The sequence below is a fragment of the Pseudopodoces humilis genome, chromosome 2 (assembly GCF_049639895.1).
Source record: "Pseudopodoces humilis isolate 2021_Gansu_Grassland_sample_001 chromosome 2, ASM4963989v1, whole genome shotgun sequence".
NCBI lineage: Eukaryota > Metazoa > Chordata > Aves > Passeriformes > Paridae > Pseudopodoces > Pseudopodoces humilis.
Window position 1 is genome coordinate 9,812,947 of NC_142201.1, and position 14,291 is coordinate 9,827,237.

At 34.3% G+C, this 14,291-nt stretch overlaps 1 protein-coding gene across 9 annotated transcripts in view; it reads left to right on the forward strand.

Moving 5' to 3' along the window:
* The window catches only part of DMD (dystrophin), a 1,137,330-nt gene that overhangs the window by 508,828 nt on the left and 614,211 nt on the right, over positions 1–14,291 (forward strand). For all 9 annotated transcript variants that reach the window (XM_088068904.1, XM_088068916.1, XM_088068923.1 and 6 more), the window contains 2 exons: positions 6,534–6,695; positions 13,014–13,124. In XM_088068904.1, the coding sequence (XP_087925030.1) occupies positions 6,534–6,695; positions 13,014–13,124 (273 nt within the window). The remainder of the gene's footprint in view (positions 1–6,533; positions 6,696–13,013; positions 13,125–14,291) is intronic.

Consider the following 14,291-nt stretch of genomic DNA (forward strand, 5'->3'; position numbering starts at 1 on the left):
ATCAATAAAAGGTTTAAAAAGACACTTCAATATAGTAATGCGTAACACAAGGAGAGCCAAATCTAGCAATATGCTATAAATATGATGAAAATATCAGCTCAGTACTGAAGTTTCTGAAGATCAGAAAGAATTATTAGGGAAAGACCTAGCAAAGGATGTAGACAGCCCCTTTATGACTGTAACCAGAACATGCTCGAAGACAAGCTACAAATACTGTCAAAAATTACTTGCTTACCATGATAGAAATGATGCACAATTGCAGATTTTTGGAAAGCAGCTCTATGAGAAGGATGACAATCTACCATTACAATGAAAAAAATTTTACTCCTTTCAGGGTGCTAGAAATATTCTTGTTTTTGAAAACAGGGGAAGTACTAACACTACAATAAAAATTATAGGAGGGTCCTCAGCTGTTCTGAGAATAAACTTGAAGGATGGGGAGGGAAAGAACATGGTGGTAGTTCTGGTGCAGTGCAGGCATTCACATAATTCTGTGTCGCTGGACAGTGTTATAACAGAAAAGTCTGTATAAGTTTCTATATATCTTCTCTTTTTGTAGCCCCTTTATTTTTATTTTTTTATTTTTTATTTTTTTTTATCTCACTTCTGTTTGAAAGCAGATGCACTCTGGAATTCTGCTTCTTGGTATTTGTTATTTTTTTACTGACTAGAAAACTAGGGATGTGCAGAAAGCTTCTGGGGTGTGAGAACAGCATTTTCAAATAGTCTTTTTGAGTGATTGTTGAATACTATTCAGTCACCACTAATAGATATTAAATCAAAATTCATAAAAGCTGCAGAGATTTAATTGCAAAGGCACATAATGAAGATGTTGTATGAAATTCTGGAAATAATTTAGATGAATATATAGGCAAAATATATCAGAAATTTATTCACTGCTCTCCAATTTCTTTCAAAGATAGAAAAAAATAATTGAGGTGGAAGGCTTCTTTAAAAGCTTCTTTGAAAGCTTGATCAGATAATAAGTACTTAAATACTAATGGTGAGATTTAACTCTGAAGTGGAAAAACAAACTCTTTTTTTTTTCTAGATTCCTGATAATGAATTGTCTGTGCTGTTTCTGTAGTCTCTTGAAATGCAAGCTGCATTCCCCTTGTATAAAAATATATTGCAGACACATAGCACAAATCAGCTCATGTTCAAGGTCACTTCTTCAGACAGGCTAATTGGCAATCCTAAAGTGGTGAGGTTATTTGTTTTTATTTGAATAATTGTGCGGGTAATTACCAAGACAATAAGCTCATGTGGGCAGAAACTGATACCTGAAATATTTATTCACTACTAATAGAGCAACCAAACCAACCCTCTTCTATATGAATGATGCTGCAAGACAATGCAGCTTTGCTACTGAGATAGAGATTCACTTTTAAAGGCAGATAATGGCTTTATGTTTGTGTGCCTTATCTTCTTTAGTTAACAAAGACTGAGTGTGTTTAGTTTGCTTTTGAACATTTGGGGTTGACTGATAAGCAAGGTATACCCTATCCTTACTTTTCAAGGACTGATTCACTTACAACTCTATATTTGGGATTTAAGAAACACTAAAGAGTTTGAAGCTAATATTGCAAGCAGCTGTCAATGCTAAAAGTGATTTACATCCTGTCCAGCAAACTTAAGAAATGTCAATCAGATATTCTTGAGACTGTGCTTGCAAAAAACTGTACAAAACATTATTGTTCACATGGGCTTTGCAATAGACTCAATTATTCTTATTGGGCCCTTTCTCGTAATTCATTTTGGGACTCCCCTGAAGATTACTTTTGGTTTCTTTCAAAGAGCACACATTCATCATTTGACACAATTTTTCTGTTTTTCTCTCCTCTCCAGAGGAGAAAGAGTATTTCAGGCCCCAACTCCACATGATTGCTTTGAAGGCTGCTAAGAGGGCTGTTTCTACAAGATCTGAGGCATTATCTACTTGCAGTGATAACCTAAAGAGACAGAAAAGCCTTCATTGGTATAGTTTGCAGTTTTGGAATTCAGTTGATCAAAGTTAAATATCACTAAATGGCTAGGAGGTCAAATATTTGTAGCTGCTTACTCTGTAAGCACACTGGGTAGAACTAGCAGAAGAATTAGTTCTAGGTTGGAAGGTATCAAAAATTCATGGGTCCAAAGATAATGTTTTGAATTTTACAAAAAATGTTTCTAATTAAAGTCTAAACACAAACATTAATCCACTCTGAGATTAAGTGGAGGTTAACATGTTTGGAATTCGATGCAAGGGATAGCGAGAAGTTGTGGTATATCTCAGTCAGAAACATTATAACACCAAGACTCAGGCTAAATTTTAAATTTAAACAAGTTAGGAAGGAATTTTAAAGTTTGCTAGCTTTATGTTTATGTTGCCTGTGGCAACATTTCTCAATGAGACAAGAGTTTAACTGGGACAAAAAAAACTCCAACAAGCTACGATTTCTGCCTTTCTTAGCAGACCTTTTTCCATGAGCTGTAGCTTTTAAGTGTAATGAATTTAATTCTTCATTTTAAATAAGTGTACCTTGTAGTAAATATGCTATAATTTTCAAAAGGTTTTGTTCTATTATTGTCCCACAGCCCAGCTACTGAGTACTGCCACAACAACATTATTTGGTTTTAACCTTAAAACTCTAACCAACATCTTAATAACTGCGTGTGTGACTGATGTCATTAAACAGATTAAAGGTATTACTTAAGCAAAAAGTGGCAATATCCATAAATATAACATTATAACATTCAACATCACAGAATTAACTATGGTCCTTTCCCTTAATACTGCATTTTATATGGATGATATGCAATGTTACTGTTTCCTGCATTTACCGTTGCCCTTTGGTAAATCGGAAACAGTGTTATGCAAGACATCATATCATAAAAAGTGCAATGTTTATCATAAAGCCACTAAAAATCTTTAAAACCCCATAAAGTCTTAAAAAATATTTTTTTTTTTGTGCTTCTCTTACATTATGATAGTACCGAACAGCAGATTTTTTTTCTTTGAGTTAGTTTTCCTTGACAGCTGTCAACATTTTGTTGGCTCAGAAATAATAAAACAGTTTATTTTCCAGAGATTTCCTATTTAGCAATTAACTGTCAACCACTTCTCTTAAGAGACCAAAGCTTCCAGCTTTATTGATTATGATCTGATAGCAAAGCTGGAGCTTCTTGTTATGTTCTCAGACCCATTTGCACACTACAGTGTTAAGCTATCTATTTATTTTTTCACAATGGAATAGAAAACCCATAATATTTCAGGAAACAAACAAATGAACCACCCAGAACATCATAAATTAAAATAAATTTATATTGTAAATATTTAAAATTTCAGCTCTCAGCTCTCATATGCCTTTAAAGAAAAAGGCCCATATAGATTTTCACAAAGACAGAAATGAGTTCTGAGGACAAATTTGAAATTCAGGTCCATGGATGTAAATGTGTAGTAGGACTATTCCTCTTTGTAAAGCATTCTAATGCTTGTGCCTACCAACAATTCTTTTCTACTGAAAGACAAGGAGGTGGCATCTCAATATTGTGGCATTACCCTTGATTGAATTTATTCAGTATTCTGCAATGCCAGTGGTACCACCAGGGACCTACTTAGTGAAAAAGATTAGCTTTTTGAATCAACTGTTGGGTACTGGAGAAATATGTTATGTTACTTGGGTGTATCATACCTTTTATAAGGTTACTGTAAAGATTTTCATTCCATTTGTTGTGGGAATTCAACAGGGTCAGCTGTGGGATTGACTTTAGATGAACATGCAGGGCAGGGTCTGTTTCCAAATAAGCAATGCAGACAAAAAAATTAAAGTAGCACAGATTCATTTCTGAGAAAAACATCACAACTCTGAAGGTAGTATTTCCCAAAATTCAACTGTGTGTCTCTTCTCCCATTGCCAATATAATTCCTCTCTTTTACTGATGCATTCATGTCTTGGTCTGACGTCATTCATTCACTCACCTAAACTGTTGGCTTTAGGAAAAGTACTTTCAGCTCACTTGGAAGAGGCAAAATGTCTCACAGCTTCTCAGGCTGTAATCAGATTCTCTCTGAGGACAGTTTTTGTTTGTTTTGGTGTGTGTGTTGTGTGCACATAAAGACATCACAGGCATGAATATATATTTATCTGACTTCATGTTTGCTTGAGATACAAATGTAAAAATTCAGTCACACTCATGCAAGGATTTATTGTTTTTTTTTCTTAAATTTATCTGCTATAATATTTGACCAATGAGTCTTCAATTTTTTTCTATTTGTATTCTAACATTGAATTTTGGTATATACAGTTTCTGATCATATAAGCATAGAGATGAATTTTTTTCCGTAATTTCTTATTTTTTGTGAAATTTTGGGACTGTGAATTTGCTTCATTCTGCTGCTTCATTGTGTGGTGGTGTTTTTCCCCCACGCTTTTTTCCATGCATACAGTGTGCTTCTCAGGCTGGCAGCAAATGTATCTGTATTTAAACAAGTCCCTAATTCCAAATAGTAGCTAGCATGGGACAACATTTTACATATGTTCAAAGCTTCAGGTGTTGCTATAAAACTAGTTTATCAGATAGATGTAACACCAGATTTGTGTCCAGTATTTTAAATTCTCCAGAAAGTGCAGACACTTATTTGGATGACTCATAAGAATGGAGCTTTATCAGTGTCTATTTGAAGTGCTGAGCTTTTCTGCACAAAAGGGCACTGCAGCCCTCAGGAGGAATGGATGTGTGTTAGTACTAACAGTTAAACCACAGAGATCAGTAAAAGCAGGGAAGTTCTTCAATGGTTCTTCCATGCTTCCAGGAGGATGACCTTACCCATCAGGGTACTTAAAAAGCTACTTATCCTGTTTCTGATCGAATTTGTCTTTCAGTCTAGCCCACAGTGACAAATGGATTGATAGAGAGTGTATCTTAGGCAGGCTTACAAATCAGTAGTAAGTAGTGAGAAGGTAAATGGAAGAGATGGTCTGTGGGTTTTAAACTCACTGCTTTGAACAGGCCAAGAAGATTTTTATGTTAAAATCTCAAACCAGATGAAGCTAAAATTCATTTAAGTAGCAAGCCTTAGCACTGTAGTAGGGTAATAATACCTTGGTGGTTTAGGTGCTCCCATTAACACTGACAGCATGAGTCTGATATGTAAAGCTGCTCAGTTCCAGAGAAGGTTCCTGGAACTTGCAGTGATACAAGATTATCTGATCAGTTGTTTTGAAATAGCACAGAGCAGCTTACAAAAACAAATATAGAAAATACTGGTTGGATCCCCCTATCCTTTAACTAAGTCAAACAGCTATCAAGAATGCTTACAAGAAATAATCTTCTTCATTTGTTGTATGTGAAGCTCTGCAAGAATCTGAGATCCATGAAGAAGGTGCAGATATATCAAATATTCTCACTGAATTGCTGACAGATATTTTTGTTCAAGGAAAGAGTGTTGTAATGGGTATGAAATCAAATTAAAGTATAACTGGCTTTCCAGAGAGAAAAAGTGTGATTTGACTTGAAAAATGGCAGGATAGCTAGCAATGTGTTTAAAGGGTACTTGCTTTCACCTTTGATTCATGTCAAATTAAGTTAGTCACCTTATTCTGTGGGCAGCAATATGGCTTGACTTGTACACAGAAAAACTGTGTTGTATTTGAAGTTACTGGTAATTATTGTGTGTTTTGTATAAAGCAGAAACTCCTCTAGGCAGTGGCTGGGGTCCCAATAAAATATGAGTCTGGGTAGACACAATGACAGATGGAAGAATGTACCGGGTTATTTATTACCTGATAAAGTGTTGGAAATAATATTTAAAGTTGACTCATTTATGTGAAGTGTTTAATATATGTGTGTTTTAAGGACAACTTGGAGAATTTATTGTCCTGATTTGTTAAACAATAAACTCAGCTCCTTTGAAAGGGAAACAGCCTTCTCCAAAATAGGATTGTATAAAAAGCCATGGTGGCACTACTGGTGGAATAGAAGCAAGATTCAACTTAATTTTTTTTTCCTACAGGAGGAAGAAAGTAGGCATTGCCTCTTCCAAGCAGCTATTTATGCTTCATATAAGAGAAATCCAGCTCAACAGAGTCTTTATCCCTCTCACTTACTGAGGTGGATTAGCTTTGGATAGGCTTGTGATGACAGTAACCCTATTCTCAGTAAACAAAGTCTCTTGAATTACATAATAAGATCAGGAGGACCTCTCTGCCTCAGAGAGAAAGACAGCACTGTCAGGATGGTTTGCTTATGAAGCTTTGCCATCTTGCACTCTGAATAGCAATCCTCAGTTTACACAGTTGTTTGGGTTTTTTTTGGATCCTTCGCTTTTTAGAACTTGTCTGTGGAATCTGGGTGTTGTTTCTTAACGAAAAATCTGAATGGGTGGCAGTAAAATGCGCAATTTATCCTACAAAAAGGTGGATGAGCACAAGTCAGGAGCCTTCTGTCTGATTCTTTGCCTGAATTTCTTGGGGGAAAAAAAACAAGTGTGGAAGAAAATGTATTATATGCATTATTACTGTGAATGCTGATAACATTGTCATTGTTTCTAGGCTGTCAGAAGGCAGAAAAGTCTTGAACAGAGTATCCAATCTGCACAGGAGACTGACAAAACCCTGCGCTTGATCCAAGAGTCTCTGGCTGTTATTGACAAACAGTTAACAGCCTACACTGCAGACAGAGTGGATGCAGCCCAGGTCCCTCAGGAAGCACAGGTAAGTTAAACACAGGTTGAGCTTATGTGTTTGCTGGTTTTCCTAATCAACCAAAGAGTGTTTGGTTGTCCCTCAGCCTCTCATTAAAGAGGATTTGCAACATAATCAGCATGAAAGTGCAAGCAAATTTTGTGTAGGATTACTTTGAGATGTTTAAGCTACTCTCCTAGTAAAGTCATATTTTCCTTCTTATTTATATTATATATCAGTCCAGAAGATGTACAGAACTTTAAATGTCATGGAAGACTATGCAGTAATTTTAAAAAGGCAAGGATAAACAATGTCATTCTTTAAAATCCAGCTCCCATCCTAGAAAGAGAAAATTCATCATCCTCACAGTAGTAGACGACTCTTTTGCAAAGTCAATTATGTGGTTTGTTACTAAATTATTGAAACATAGACAACATTGTTAATTATTTCATAATGCACACATCAATGTACTTATATTTAAATTTTTACAGCTCATGTAAGTTCAATAGAAAAAGCTTTTCCCAATCTTCACACATGGTTTATTTAGCCTTTGAAATAAAAATGTACATCTAATTGTCGTTTTTACTCCTTCCTTCTTCCTTTCTTTCTTCTGTAAAGTCTGCTTTACTGCAGCATTAAGAGGGTAAGAATATTAATGAAATAAAACCAAACATCTCTGCAATAAAAATATCAATACTCTATAATGTTGTATACCTAAACTTCTATGTTAATTCAGTCTAAATTTAGGCAGTCAGATTATGAAAGTAAACAGGGAAAAAACCTAGAGGGAAGTTGAAAATGAGAGCTTTTATAATGATTTAATAGAGATACTCAATTATGGGCTTCTTTGGCATGCCTGTAGAGTTATAAGTAATTGTAAATAATAATAATAATCTTGTATGGAGTACCTTAGATGATCTTAAATATATTCAGATCTGAAAATATGCAGCCCTGAAAATATTTTTTTCTCTCCTTTAAGAAATAAACATTATTATGTCTTTTGAATTAACATGTAGATGGATGCACCTTTCAGTTACTTTTTGTGTGTGGGCACTTGTAAGTACACACAGATATTTTTATGTGTATGTTGGGACTATAAATGCTATATTTGGAAAGTAGGATCACATCTGGAGTCAGTCGTATTTTTTAAATAATTTTTATCCTACTTTATTTTCTTCTAATTTTTATCAGTATAATATCAGATTTGGAAAACTTTTTTCAGTTTGAATCATTACCAATGTTAGCTAACTGTTGACTCCCTTGAATTATTTTTCTTCTTCCTAGAAATAGGATTGATGTAAAAAATTTTTTAATGAGATAAAAATTAGCATTTTTTTAAAGATGCATCAGTTTAAGTTCTCATCTTGTAATTATATGAAGTGAATACATAAGAAAAAAATTATATGAAAATGTACTTTTTTTTGTTGTTGTGTTGTACCCTTACATGTTTCACACGTCCCATGGATGCATCTGACTTATGTGCATCATCAGGTACCATACTGGGAATTAGTGCAGACTGTGTGAAAGGAAGTAATTCAGAACTTCAAAAACTGAAGCAGGACAAAACGCAACCAACCTTAATTAGCACACTTTCATAAGAAAATTTCAGCTCAGTGCTTTTACAGAACTTGTTATTTTTCTAGAGATTTTATTGTTTAATGTCAGGTCCACCCGATTGTATTATATCCACTATGGGAAAACCAGCATAGAGGCTGCTGATTTTTTCCCTTTCATGTTTTTATTTTATGGTGCCAGTGAGACCTAATGAAAAAATACTTAATTAACAACTGAACAGGTCTAATGCAAATATTGAAGTTCTCTGAAGTTCAGTTGTGAATCTCTTTGAAATCCTTAGAGGGAAAGGGAATAAACAATCATTTTTATGTGGATAGATAGACTGAGTCATTCCTCCAGCAAGCAGCCACCCCAGCCAGTGGCAGAGCAGGCACATCCTGAATGGCCACGTCTCCTGTGGAGCTTCTGCTGGCACCATTTGGTGGAGCTGAAAGCAGTTCATTCATATAAGATACCTACAATAGTGTCTGCACAGCTGGAATGGGAATCTTTCAGTCAGTGATGTTGTTTTCTGGGCAGGGATCAGTTTATCCATGCTGAGGGATTTAGCAGCCCATTCAGCAATATGTGTTGCACTTCTGAAAGAACATATGGGGGAATTTATAATCAGAAAGCTGCTGAGCTTGGGAGCTCTGTGTGTTTGCTTTAAAAAATTCAAATCCATTTAGAGCATTGCTAGGAGGAATAATCTTTGTTTCATCTGATCAGAAATTAACTTGAGAAAACAAAATTACATTTATCTCTTCTTTTTAAGTGAAATGATCAGTTTAGTTTATTCAGAAACTGGGTAGAAAGAAAGGGGAGTCAAAAGTGTGCTGTTCAACTTATTCTTAGGATCACTTTTTGAATGTAAATTCTATGTGCTTCTTACTCCACCATGTGGCACTGAGACTTTAATGCTAGAGAGCCAAAGTTACTTGAATTATTTGGGGTACAACTGAAGATGATGTATTAAGACCAAAATACCTAACAGCAAACCACACAGATAAATCGATTCAGATTCCTCAAGGCCCAATTATGACAAAACCATGAGTGAGGAAAATTCTAGGGCAATATTCCAAAAGGAAACATTATTTGTTTTATGCTTGGTATCTCAAGATCCCAGTGAAAAATTTTTTTGTACTTCTAAACTTACCAAAAAAATACAGAGAATTACATCATCATCATCACAATAGTTTGCAGTTGGTGACTTTTTTAAAATTATTCCTTAACTGATGACAAAAATAAACTTGTACCAAAAATATTACATTTATATGTTGAAATATTTTTCAAATAATAATTTGTAGCTTTGTTATTCAACAACTTTTGATGGAAGAATTTCTACAGTGTATTTCTGCATAGTCTGAGTGACTACATGAATATTTTTACACTGAGGGAAAGAAAATCTACTTATTTAATTTCTCACCTGTGTATGACAAATCACTTGTCTCTTGTTCTCCCCAGTCAAACTATCTAAATTGTGGTGTGGAGAATAATTTAACACTGTGTTTTTTGAAAAGTGAAGAAATAATCTACCTTTTCAATAAAATCCTTGGATAATTTCAGTTCTGTAGTGATAAGCACTACATGCCTGGCTGTTTCCTAATTGAAGGTGCCTTTTATTTTTTTTTAATAATAACTTTGTGCTTTGTTCAAAACCAAAGTTAATGTGATGATACAATGGCAGAATGGTTCAGTTGTACAAGATGTTACTGGACAAGATGATGCCATGCCTTGTTGCCTTCAGACTAATGTTTTGGGACAAAGAACTCACAGTTGCCTACTGAGGAAAATGTTAAGTTTCCTACACTTACCTTTCCTCTGCTGGAAATTGTGAGGATTGTTTTGTTCAGGCATGTGTGGGTCAGAGGGAAGAGCTGATAAGAGTTATTCAGAAGTGTCAGCTTACTGTTATATATTATGTTTGAGTATCTATGCGGATTTCTGTACTACACGTTGTCCCCCTCTACACATCTCCATAGCATCTGAACACTGTGTTTTTACTGCATTTGTCATGTCCAAATTGCTCAGTATTGCCTTGTCAGTCATAGTTCTAGCCTATTCTACCTTTCTTTTCTCATTTGGACTGTCCAGTTAATATTTCTTTCCTGAAAGTTAGCGTCCATAACAAAGCATGCAGTTTGAGTTAAGACCTACCTGTTTGTTATTTGTGCTGTATCATCCTCTATTTATATGTTTTTATATGTATATATATGAACAAAAGTTTTGCAAATTTTCTGAAAGATTGCCAGTGATGTCAAATTAGAATCCTTAACCTTTGTTGGGTTCATCTATTGTTGGACACAATAGTTTATGCACAGTACATTGTATTCTGATGTTCTAGAAATTAAGTGAAGGCAGGTTTTGCTCTTTATTAAAAAAGAATAAAAAAGAAATAGACAAGAACCAATGAGAAAAGAAGAGATGGGGATAATACAAGAAAAAAATAGTGTTTTCTTATGGATGTTAAGAAGTTCATGCAATAAATTTGTGAGTCAGAACAGACACAAGAGTCAAAGTGGTCATTTAAAAATTGAACGATAATGGACATCACAGGCAGGTGCTATAAATTTTTTTATAGCTGTTCATGACTGATTTATTTTTTCTGCCTGTGAGCAGCAGTAGCAAATAAAAAAAAAAAAAAAAAAGAAAAAATTAAAAATGGCTTAACTGGCTATAAGCCTTACTAACTTTTCTTTTAATCTTTTGTCTAATGTGTTTGTTCTCTTCCAATTCCACATTTTGATGTCAGAGAAGATGATGCTTCATCTCTCTCCTGCAGAGCAATTTAAACCAGTAAGATAGAACAATCTCTATGCAATGTCCCATAATACCTAATTGCTTAAACACTTCTCTTATCTGTGCTGTGTTGTTCTGACCTGTTCAGATAAGAATGGTTATGTGCTTTCCAGAGTGACTCTGAGGTTGAACAAAGTAAATTGGAAAATGAAACCAAAAACCAATTTGTTGATGAGGTGGGGAAACAAACTGTTGAAATACCAGGTGTGATATAGTATATTTTTTAACATTCAGACTCGCTTCTTCCTTTCATATGCAATTCCAGCATTCAAGATGAAGAAATTATTTGGCTTCAGGTACTAAATAAATGCAGTAACTATTACAACTCAAACACACTTCCAAAGGAAATTTTAAACTTACACAAGGACAAAAGAAATGCTCAACAATTAAATAAACCTTCCTTTTCTTGATGGAATCATTCTTTTAATTGACCATTTTTGTTTGCTTAAAATTTAATATCATATTTAGAAAAAGTCTATTATTTGCTCCAGATGTTTCTGGCCATTCATTAAATAGCCCTGTCAAGGAGAACTCAAAATATGAAAAAAACAAAAATGTATAATTATGATAATTTTAGAAGAAAAAAAAAATAATCTAAATTTGGAGCTTTCTGCTAGTCATTTTGCTTTTACAAATACTTTGCTTTAGAAAAATATTTTAATTCTCCAAATAGTACTGACTCAGAGTCATAAATATAATCTTGCAGTTAAACTTAGTAAAGACTTTATGGTTTCATGTATTTTTCCCCTAAAATTTAATTTAATACATATTCAGTACAACTTGTGAAAATCTGCTTTCAGTTAAGTGTTGAAATACATAAGACATTATAATGGTATACAAGTCATTATAAACATGTACTAGCCATATAAAGTTGGCAGCATATGTTGTACACAGCTTTGTATTTCATAACCTATAAAAATGTGATTAAAAATACATGGATATTATTTTTACTATTAAAGTTGCTGTAGTGTAAGATAAATTTATGTACGTATATTTCAAATTATAGCTGGTCTTCAGGGCATCTGAAAAATGCTATATTCCATTAAAAAAAAGATTAAATGAAAAATCACTTTCTAATGCAGGAGTAATGGTCTCAAATGCATCTCACGATGGGAACATAGCTTTGTGTCTTTATTTCATAGGGTAATTTTTTTCAGTAGTGCTGTCTAGAAATTCTGCTAGTAACAGTTTCTTATTTTCTAACAATTTAAACATAATTATATGCAAATCTTTCTGAAGTATAATATAGCAATATATTTTCTGGGAATTCTTTTCCATTACATTGCACTGCTTAAGTTAATTTTGTCTTGTAAGGTTGATTAATGGTGAACCAAAAAAAGCTGATGGTTTTCTTTGGATCACCCTCTGATTTTGCAGACAGACATAGCAAGCAATATTTGTTAGAAGATGCATTAAGTTAGTATATTAATGAATTGTGTGTCATTGTGCATTTAGCTACAGAAAACTGACACTGAGCATAGGTTCTGGTCAGTAGAATGCCAAAAATTGTGTACTGTTTTAGATATAACACAGTTCTCTAAGATGAAGATGATGTTATACTTGCAGGATACCTCAATTAGTTTTCTCTCAACTTGCCTTGTGATGCTGTGAAAACTAGTGGTAAGAGGAGTGAAGCAAATAACTTTTCTATTCTTTTTCCTATGATTATATTTTAATGTTCTTACCAATGAAAACTGCTGTTTTCCTTCAGAAAAAAAATAAATCCGCATTCAGTCCCTTAGTCACCTTTGTCTCCCTCTGCTGGAGCTGCTGCAGGATTTGCGTGTTTCTCTTGCACTGGGAAGCCGAGAGCTGGACACAGCGCTCCAGGTTCAGGACTGAGCCGAGGGGCAGGGTCACGTCCCTGTGCTGCAGGCAGGGCTGTACAGGCTGGTACTGCTCTTCTATGTGCTTCAGATCAACTGCTCCAAGTAATTTAAACATCATACGATTGTCCCTCAAACCTTGCTGATTGCTGGCTTTGTTTCCCAACAGAAAATACAATCTGAATTAACAAGCCACGAGATTAGTTTGGAAGAAATGAAGAAACGAAATCGGGGTAAAGATGCTGCCAAAAGAGTGCTTTCACAAATTGATGTGGCACAGGTAGGCAAATTTTATTGCCACCATTTTTCCTTCACTCATTGAAATGAGTAGTATGAGTGGTACTATTACTCTGTCATGGAGTGTTATTGAGTTATCTCTTCTGCTTTAGCAAGAAAATCAGGGTGGATAAAGAATACTATCCATATCTTTTTCCTGCTCATTTTTTCATTCCAACCTTCTTGATCACTGACAGCAGTTCTAAGGTGTGCAGGACTGATGTAACCAACTGGTAGAGACTCTGTATAATAGGGGGTGCATTGAATGTGCTGAAGTTTCAAGAGATAGAACTACAGTGGGTCTTTTTTGATGTAAGTTTTGAGGTATTGGAAAATATTTACTGTCAAAAATAGGTTAAAATATTTGGAAGTCTTTAGTAGAACTGCATTTGAAATACAAATTATGCTGAGGTGTGCAATTCAGACATCAGTTTGAAATATTAGATAATGCATTAATTCATCTAGCTTAACAGATACAGAGGGACCTTCTTGAAAATTAAGAAGACTGAATAAACAACAGAGAAAAGCTATTTTGCTGGTTTGGGGTTTTTTTTGTTGTTGTTCTGTTGTTTATTTTTTTTGTTTGTATTTTTTGGTAGGTGGCAAAAAAAAAAAATCATAATTTATTAGAAGGACAAATAATTTAATTATTGCCTTTTTTGATTCATCCCTCTCAGGTATTTCTAGGCACCTCAGTTTGGGTTTTAATACTTATTATGGATATCATTAATTGTTTTTTAGAAGTTAATTAATTTGAAATTAACAAATTGACTTTTTAAACTGTTTCGTCTTTTATACAGGACTAGATTTCTTTGTTGAGAATATTTATGTTTCCTCATTTTTCTGCCTTTCTTCATACTAACTCACCTCTGATGGTCTCCATGGCAGCTGTGAAGTTTCCCATATTTCATCAGTGAAATGCAGGCATCAGATGGTTGTGTAAATAAATGTTTGTGAATTCAACAACATGCAAGGGAGCACAACCCTTTCTGTGCGCCTTTTTTATTAATCCACCTCTGTGCAGACATTTTTCTCTTTGTAAGGTTTCTCTAGTTGTTGATGTGCACCAGTTTGAGTTTTGAAAAATGGATGGAGGTCATCTTGAGACACTGCTTTGCTGACATTAGATAAAAGATAAACAAAAAAGTAGTAATTTACATGCATAATGTAA